Source organism: Anomaloglossus baeobatrachus, chromosome 2 (genome assembly GCF_048569485.1).
Source record: "Anomaloglossus baeobatrachus isolate aAnoBae1 chromosome 2, aAnoBae1.hap1, whole genome shotgun sequence".
Taxonomy (NCBI): Eukaryota; Metazoa; Chordata; class Amphibia; order Anura; family Aromobatidae; genus Anomaloglossus; species Anomaloglossus baeobatrachus.
The window spans coordinates 279,302,958-279,313,046 of record NC_134354.1 but is presented as its reverse complement, the minus strand read 5'-3'; the positions used below and the strand labels follow the sequence as shown (position 1 = coordinate 279,313,046).

General features: G+C 40.7%; 1 protein-coding gene across 2 annotated transcripts in view; it reads right to left on the bottom strand.

The window, feature by feature from the left end:
- Positions 1-212: 212 nt before the first annotated feature.
- The window catches only part of LOC142291352 (mitogen-activated protein kinase 14), a 139,323-nt gene continuing 129,446 nt past the window's right edge, over positions 213-10,089 (bottom strand). For both annotated transcript variants that reach the window (XM_075335821.1, XM_075335820.1), the window contains exon 12: positions 213-2,351. In XM_075335821.1, the coding sequence (XP_075191936.1) occupies positions 2,284-2,351 (68 nt within the window). In that variant the 3' untranslated portion in view covers positions 213-2,283. The remainder of the gene's footprint in view (positions 2,352-10,089) is intronic.

The following is a 10,089-nucleotide window of genomic DNA, read 5'->3' as shown; positions in this document are numbered from 1 at the left end:
TATATGTTCTGTACAGTGGAAAGACTTTACTAATTACAATGGTTATGAAAAATCTAATAAATGTAAGAGCAACTGTCAATGTAGAGCAAAATCCATTTATCCATGGGACTTCCACAGATTCGGCAACTCTGCTGCATTGCTATACCATTCTGGAGTCACTATGGTTTCTGAGGTTTATATTGTATTAATGAACACAGCACAAAGGAAATGCATCACATTTTAAAAATAAGATTTATTTGACCAGTGCTTATTTATGGCAAATCCATCACAGAGGAGACCAAGAAAATAGCAAAATGTAAGTTAATTTCTGTACAACTCATGTCACTTTAAGTGCAGCAGTTCTATTTATTGTAAACATCTCTATCCCAGTTTTGGGGAAAGAGGGACACAAACAATATTGTTGAACCTCAAAAAAGTTAATCAAAAAGCAAAAGTTCAGTAGAAGAAATAAGTGTTTATACTGGTAAAAGATCAGTACCATAAGAATTAATACTTCAAAAAATTTACCTAAAATGCAAGAGGCTCCCCTATGAAGTATGATATTTGCTAGAATACTGCCAGAACTGCTGGAAAACAAATTCCCTTTTTCTAGTAAAATATTACAAGGATAAAACATTCCTGCATCCAGGCAGGAATAATGTCATAATCAATCTTTATTATATGTTTATGCAGCATTAGATTTCAGCGCTCTGTGAGCCTCCCTATACCAGGTGGATGCGCAGAAAGTCAGCGGGAGTGAATGAGCGATGATCAAGGGATGTAGGGAGCAGACGGTATTAACGGCAGTCACAGTAAATTGTTTAGGTTCTCGTCTGTTTCAGACCACTAGAACACATTTGCGTTTTGTCATCTATGTTACACAAGTGTTGCCATCACAGATGTAAACGCCCCCATGTTAGTTACAGAACTGGTAGTTCTCCAGAATTAAACTCACTTTCACTAATGTGACCTAATTTCTATTGGTATATCTGTGCGAGTCCTCAAAGTGGATGTTACAGGTAGCTTTACCATTTGTGAAACCATCCTAAACTTTTTTTTTTTTGAGGGGGGGGTCATGTTAAAGAAGCACACCTGTGGGGTTTTTTTTGTCTAAACCTGTGTAAATATGTAGTCTGTGTTAATAGTTTTCCTAGTCATATGGTGGCAATTCAGACTCTGGATCTCACAGAGCTCTATGTGTGAGCCTGAATATGATTTTACAATGATATTAATACACTTCTGCTACACTGCTAGGCCTTTGAAATACTGATTGCATACAAACTGTTTGTGACCGCTTTGTCTTCAAGGTAAAACGTAAAAAAAAAACCCCAAAAAACAATAAGCAAAAACATTAACAACGAAAAGTATATTCTCTGATTTGCTAGAAGAGAAATAGCTTTTGCAGAAATGAGTTTGAGAAAGTTCTATGAACAGTACAAGTGCACAAAGGTAAACCTACGGTTCTGCGGTTGCAAAATCACACTTTATATTGGAGCAGATTGCATTTTGGAACATTTTATATTTTAAGTCATTGATGATTTTATAATCAAATGCTAACGCTAAGCTGTGCAACAAGATAATAAATAGGGCACTGACTCATGGAGACACATCCAGACCAATTTGTTGGTTCTTAAACATTAATTTGGGCATACATGTACACTGTGGACAACCACTATCACTACATTAAAAAAATGCTAGGTCACAAATCGATTTGTACAGATAGGGTTAAAGCAGAATTTATGCTTCCAGACAAGAAGCTAATGTAGTATTGGTTACCATTACTGGATACCTTCAGATCCCTCTTCTGGAAAGAGACCAATTTGTAGGTGATTAGGGATAACAATATATAAATGTGTATTTAAGATATAATAATATATAATTTCACATAGTAAAATAATTATGTGAGGTGAGAAATATCCACACAACCATCCATTAAAATCAGCAATCCTTCACAAACACAAGTAATCCCATTTAAGGCCCAATTCCTTTTTCTTCCAGCACAAACCACAAATCATAAGACGAAGGACGTTCCAAAACTATCTGCACCTTCCCCATTGTGGTACAGACAGTTCTGCGGAGGCTGGAGTACTATACTTGTGTAAGTGAGAGGTAACTGGGGGCACATGCAGCAGTAGTTAGATTCTATTTAACTAACTCTCCCCAGGAAAGAAAAAGATGAATAGAGATGTATATACGCAAATCACTCAGATCCACAATCTGATAGGCACTTTGTATAATAGATGGGAGCTAAAATAGGCATCCATCGTCATCTTCACAGCGGTCAACACCTTAGGAACAGTTCTTTCAAGATTCCATTTCATCAGAGTCTAGAGGAGGCGGTACAAAGCAAAGTACTTCCTCATAGGTTAAACCTGTGCATGGAAACATAAGAGAACACTAATTACACAAAAGACATTAATAGCCACTGTTGTTAGATACGATTAAATAGTTTCACAAATAATCTAGAAAATTGTGGTAGATAAACTAGTATTAAACTTGAAGGGATTTCCCAAGACTATGATAGTGATAAATGCTCTGTGGATAGGTAATCAAGATCAGCTATTCCAGCTCCAGAGGCCGCCAGAAACTGTGTACACAGTCAGAACATCACAACTCTGTGCAGCGTGTAGAGGCTGATGTCTGTCACTACAGCTCAGCTTCTATAGAAATAAATTACACTGTACTTCTGGCAGCCACAAAACCTGCTAATTGGAAACGATGAGCGCTTCAAGAGGCAGAGCCCCACCGATCTGATACTGGTGACCAAAGGCAAGATCATCAATATTCTAATCTTACTCCTAGACAAACTAAGAAAGGCTGCTCTTTTCTTTTCAACCAATCGCTGGAGAATGTCAGAATAAGTCAATGATGCGAGTTTGAGGCTTTCACCCCATTACAACTGTTTATATTGGACAGTATAAGCATTTTTCACTCCTGAAAGACAATCTGTACAGCAAAGCAAGAAGGAGCAAGGATTGCAGAAATGTCTAATACACCAATGGATCACAGAAAAGTTCTAAGAATACAGTCACAAGTGTTGAATTTATTGCATTGCATGTGATAGAATATAAATTGGAAGATAAAAGGAGCGCATATAGGGTCATATCCGTGGGGTGTTATTGAAAAACAACACTGAAGGTGCTCACCTTGAGGGTTTGTAAGATACACAACCACTAGACGCACATGGGACCAGATAAATCGCATAAGGAAGGGGGTGGGGGGGGCTCATATGCCGAGCTGCTGAAGTAAGTAACAATCCAGAGGATTCTTTTGGGTCACTATTTCAAATAAAGACACTAAAAAGAATCCTTGGATTGCTCCTTACTTCAGCAGTGCAGCATTTGACCTCTCCTTAAGCAATTTATCAGAAAACCTTGTTTAGGTGCAGCAGAAAAATGTATGATCAATGCATGCACACTACAAAGGCATTTAGATTTTGGTGGGCTGACAGTCATGTACAGAGCTCGACAAGGTCGACCACTTCCATAGGCACCGACGGGAGCGTACACTTGCAGAAGCGCCATTTCACTCAATCTGCTATGCAGGTATCAATTTTTCTAAAGTGATTTATGTAGGATAACTGATCAGTGAATGTTTTAAAATACAAGATATCAAAAAAAGCAAACAGTAAGCCATGTCATATAATTCCAGCAATACTGTACTTAGTGTCAGTTATTCCAAAAATCATAACTGTGGTCTCAGTTTCCTGTACATACAGAATTAATCATGTCTGCCAATACAACACATTTAACCCGTTCACGACCAATGACGGATCTATCCGTCATGGAGCGTGTGACATTAAGCCCCGCCCCCTGCCGCGGGCAGGATGCAGTGATCCGCGCACATATCAGCTGTTTTTAACAGCTGACATGTGTGCTTGCAGGTTACGAGTGGAATCGCTTCCACTCGCAACATTTAACCCCTTACATCTCGCTACCAAAGTCTGGCAGTGAGATGTATATGCGAGCAGCCATTACATATACTTACTGCCGCGTGATCACGTGACTTTCGGTGGTTGCCATGGTAGGACAGGGTCATGTGATGACGCCTGTAGCTAAGATAAGTCACTTCCTCTCAATGCCGGCATAGTGCCAGCTTGGAGAGTAAAGCAGCGCATCTGCAGATCTTAGCTCTGTAGCTGACATCTGAAGATAGGGCAGAGCGATCAGATTACTGATCGCTATAGCCCCCTAGGGGGACTAGTAAAATAAAAAAAAAACAAAAAAAAAACCAAAAACCTAAAAGTTCAAATCACCCCCCTTTCACCCCATTGAAAATTAAAGGGTTAAAAAAAATGATACACATATTTGGTATTGCCGCGTTCAGAAATCTATCAAAATCTAAAATCAATTAATCTAATCAGTAAACAGCGTAGCGGCAAAAAAAATTCCAAACGCCAAAATTACATTTTTGGTCGCCGCAAGTTTTGCGCAAAATGCAATAATAGGCGATCAAAACGTAGCATCTGCGCACAAATGGTACCATTAGAAACGTCAGCTTGAAATGCAAAAAATAAGTCATCATTGAGCCATAGATCCCAAAAAATGAGATCGCTACGGGTTTCGGAATATGGCACAAAACGTGCACCACTTTTATTCGACAAACTTGTGAATTTTTTTTAACCCCTTAGATACAAGTAAACCTACACGTTTGGTATCTACAAACTAGCACCGACCTCAGGCATCACAATGACACATCAGTTTTACCATATAGTGAACACTGAATAAAATATCCCAAAAACTATTGTGCGATCACACCTTTTTTTTGCTGTTTTCCAGTACACCATATGGTAAAACTTATGGTTTCATTTAAAAGTACAACTCATCCCGCAAAAAAAAAAAAAAAAAAAAAAAAGCCCTCATATGGCAAGATTGACGGAAAAATAAAGTTGCGGCTCTCGGAAGAAAGGGAACTGAAGGGGTTAAAATCTGCATGATTTGCAGCCATCACCCGATAATTATAACCTCCTTGTAAGGTATACAGTTATAAAGATACTGAAATACACTGATGAGCAAAAGGGTAACAATGTTTTGAATTTTTGACTTTCGGACTCCATATCTCACCATCTACTAGTGTTGAGCATGACACTACCTTCATTTTATAAACAATCATCTTGGCTTGCTCATACATTAATATGACTTACAACTATTTAGTCTATGATAAGTTATGCATTGTTACTGTTTTGCTCATAAAAATTTAATTTTAATTATTTTGTAAGCATTTTGTAAATCCCCTTTGGCTTTTAACATTGCTTGAATACTTCTGGGCATGCTCTCTATCAGATTCAAGCATGTGTTGACTGAAAACGGATCCCAGATCTCTTCTACACGTTCCTAATGTTGGTGGACACTGGTCAACTCACATAGGTATGTATACAACTTTTTCTTCAACGCTACCCACAAATGTTCAATTGGGTTGAGGTCTGAAGACTGTGTGGGCCAATCCAACACTTCTACTTCATTGCTATTGAGCCATTTCTTCGCCAAACTCTACATATTCCTTGAGTTAATGTCCTGCTGGAACTTTACGTTGTCCTTTTCATACTCATAGTAGTCAAGTGTACGATTTAGCTTGTCTGGTAGGATACTCACATATAGCTCAGCAATGAGACCACCATCGATCCTGGTAAAGTATTCAACACCTTTGGTTGTGAAACAACCCCATATCATCAGACTTCCTCCACCAAACTTGACATTTCTTTCCAAACCCCATTTGCATCCATTAGAGCCTAGTCTATTGACTTGCGACTCATCACTCCAAATCACCTGTTTTCAATCCACTACTGTCCACTTTTCCTTCTTTTTTTACAAACTTGAGCAGTCGCTTCTTATGACGATACTGAAGTTGAGGCTTCTTCACATTTTCAGACTTCCATAATGTGCACTGCATGGTGCTTGCATGGAAGTCTGTGATCTCACTTTTATGACGCATACAAGATACCTCCACTGTTGTGTTTGTTGCACCAGAACTGATAGACCTTGTAATGAGCCGTCTTGTTGACTCCAGATATTTTGCCTGGATGTCCACCAATTGGCTTTTGAATGGATGGACAGACTTCATTTCGTATTTTTCCAACTGTCATGGCACTCATATGATGCAATTTGGCAATATTCTTGGCCGAGAGACCTCTTTTGATGAGCTGCATGTGGTTTCTATTTTCTTGAGAAATAATCTTAAATTGCTGCTCCTCAATTCAGCGCAGTGACATTTTACTTGGCAATCAATCTTAACACACTTGGCTATTAGGGAATGCGACAACACGTTGTAATAGTATAAGGCTATGTGCGCACTAGAAAAGTGATTTTTCTCAAGAAAATTTCTTGAGAAACTTCTGGGAGTTGAAGATTACCGCACCTGTGGTAAAAAAACCGCACCAAATCCGCGGGAAAAACGCATGCGTTTTTGCCGCTGTTTTTCCGCAGGTTGGTTCCTGCGTTTTTTTTTATGCTGAACAGAAATAAATAATATAGATAATAGATAGATAATCGATAGACAGACAGATAATGGAAAGAGGGAAAGATGGATAGATGAATAGATAGATGAGAAAGACCTAGATAATGTCCCACCCCCCTGCATATTCTAAGCTGGCACCCTTTAGTGACTTTCATGTGGCACTAAAGGGTGCCTAGCCTTGTATTTAGCCAAAAAATAAATAATTAAAAAAAAAATGACGTGGGGTTTCCCCTATTTTTGTAGCCAGCTAGGGTAAAGCAGACGGCTGCAGCCTGCAAACCACAGCTGGCAGCTTCACCTTGGCTGGTAATCCAAAACAGAGGGCACCCCATGCTGTTATTTTACATTAAATAAATAATTTAAAACAAAAAACGTGGGGTCCCTCCCAAATTGGATCACCAACCAAGGTAAAGCGGACAGCTGGGGTCTGATATTCTCAGACTAGGGAGTTCCACTGTTATTGGACACTCCCCAGCCTAAAAACAGCAGGCTACAGCCGCCCCAGAAGTGGCGCATTCATTAGACGTGCCAATCCTGGCGCTTCACCCCAACTCATCCCGTTGCCCTGGTGCGGTGGCAAACAAGGTAATATATGGGGTTGATGCCAGATGTGTAATGTCACCTGGCATCAAGCCCTGGGGTTAGTGATGTCACGCGTCTATCAGATACCTGACATCACAAACCCATTCAGTAAGAAATATAAAATAAAAACAAAAAAAAAGTTTTATTTGCAGAAAAAAAAAACAACGCTCCCCACATTCCCTCTGTCACCAATTTATTGATAAGAACAATCAATTCCACGTCCAGCGTAATCCAACAAGGGGGGGGGCTGCGTCCCACGGCGATCCATACCATAGTCACTGTCCCAGTCCATGAAGAACAGAATGTTCCCCATTGGCTGGGAGAGCAATGCAGTGACCTGAGCGAACATCAATAGCCCAGGTCACTGCAGGGGATGACGAGCGCTGCTGTCAGGAGGATAGATGAGATTACCTGCTGTGATGATCTCCTGCAGTCCTGCCATCAGCGCTGTCACTGCCTTCTATGCCCGTCGCGTAGTCAGCGGCATCGCGAGAGCCTGTGACGTCATCGCTAGTGACAGTCTCGGGCCGCGGGCATAGAAGGCAGTGACAGCGGTGACGTCAGGAGGCAGGAGATCGTCACAGCAGGTAATGATCTCATCTCACCTCCTGACAGCAGCGCTCGGCATCCCCGCAGCTGCACACGCTGCTGTGGGTCAGTGTCTGCCTGCGCCGCAGCGTGACAAGCTGCAGATACTGCGGGCAGACACTGACACACTGCAGGGCAGGCAGCGGCGGGGCTGCAGCGGGACACAGACTGCACGGGCACCCGCCGGACGTCACACGGAAGCGCTTCTGTGCGGCGTCCAGGGAGTGTGACGTGTGTGTTTACTCTGCTCCGCTTACTCTTCCTGGCATAATGACATCACTCCCTGCAAAACCGCAGGGAGCGATGAGCATTACCGCAGGTAAATCGCGGCTATACCGCACATCATTTGCTACCTGCAGTATACCCCCGGAATTTCGAGATTACATTATAGTGAATGGAGTGAAATTCCGGGGGTATTCCGCAGGGACCTGCGGAAAAGAAGTGGCATGCACATTTTCTCAAGAAATTTTCTCAAGAAAATCTTCACAAAGAATTTTCTTGAGAAAAAAACGCAGCGTGTGCACAGCTATTTTTTTTTCCCATAGGTTTTGCTGGGAAATGTCTGCAGAAAGATTTCTCAAGAAATTTCTGCAGCAAAACCGCGGGTAAATCCGCGGGTAAAACGGCCTAGTGCGCACATAGCCTAATACAGGAAGAAAAGAAATTCCACCACCAGAAGTAAAACAGTGATTTGACAAGAATCTGCATAATTAATTATATGCTAAATAGTTGCAAGTCAAATTTACGCATGAGGCAGCCAAGATGATTGTCTATAAAATGTTGGTAGTCTCACGTTTGAAGCTGTAGTGGACGGTGAGATATGGAGCCTGAAAGTAAAAAGTTCAAATAATGGAGGTAATCAATGCTTTTTTTACGCATTGATTTTAGAGAATGATGTTATAGAGGGCTGATTAGGAAAGGAATTTTGCCATGCAAATGTGAATGCTGCTAGCCTGCAAAGGCCAAATCATGAAGATTCGGTAACTGTCCAAATATTTCTGAAACTAACTAAAATCATAACACTCAAAATTTCCGTATTAAGATCACCATTAAATATCAATATATATCAAAAAGACCTTTAAATGAAAATAAAAAGGAAATAATGGTGTAGCCAATATTAAAATTAATATTTTTTATTCAATGAGTAAAATAAATATCCATTACAGATCCATATAAATACAAGTAAAAGGCAGGTGAAAAATACCCATAAATTATAGCAGCAGTTTACTAGGAAGATAAAGTGCTTAGTGCAAATACCACTATTGTTTGAATAAATGTCTATTTATCATATATAACAAAGTGCACAGTGCAAAATAAAATATCCGAATAATATGGTATATATGAAAAAGATTGTGGTATAATAATCTTGTGTAATAGAAATTGTAAATATATACTAATTTGCAAGGGAAATTATACCTTCAAAGTGGTCTGTAAATGATCCAAAGTATGCCGCTATGCCCCAACGAACGTTTCAGCGATCCTTTCCTCAGGGAATGCTTCAGGGGAGTGAGGTTAATTGACCCATTTATACCCTGTTTAGTTTAAAATTGCCGCCCATAATTGTGATCATGTGTGTTTTACTTATTACGAAGTATCCAGCGCATTTATCACATCACACCCTCACTTTCCAAGTGAGCTCTGACTGCCGGGCGCGAGACGCATAACAGACCGTATCGTCATATTAACAGACGAAGCGGTATGCAAGCGTGTCTATTTGTCGGCAGACAAACAGATCAGTGAGTGGAGCATGGAGATAAAGCGCTTTTTGATATATATAACTAAATCATAAGTACACTATTCACAAAAAGTTAGGGATATTTGGCTTTCAGGTGAAATTTCAGGACAATTCTAAAACACTAATCTTTTCAGGTAAACAGAAGATTTATCAAAATATACACCAGTTTTGATGGCGTAAAATTATGCTAGAAATGTACGCTCGCCCAACTGGAATAATATTTCTGTGAGAGGCGGCTCTAAATTAATCACATTTTACATTGCATAATGAGTCTTAAAGGGAACCTGTCATCAGAAATTTTGCTTTAAACCTAAAAGTTTCCCCCTCTGCAGCTCCTGGGCTGCATTCTAGCAAGGTTCCTGTACTTTTTGTGGCCCCTTTTAAACCAAATTAAATACTTTATAAACTTGTACCTTTTGCTATGTAAATTTTGTAAATCGTCCATGGGGGCGGGCTCTCTGCTGACCGTTGCTGTTCCTCCAGCAGATTTACGCCGCCCCCCAACGGATAATTTCATATCTCAGGACGTCGCCCCTGGGCGCCTGTGGTCCCGCGCATGCACTGTGCGACTGTAGCAGTACTGTGCACTGTGTGCACGTGTGACCGCTGGTGACGTTTTGCGCAGGCACGAGGTTATGGGCGGCGCTATGTCATCAGCAAGTGCCGCCCATAACCTCGTGACCGTACTTTCCCCTCTTCCTCCAGCGTTCTGCGCAAGCGCTTGCTGGCCAGATGACCCGACGTCACCTCTT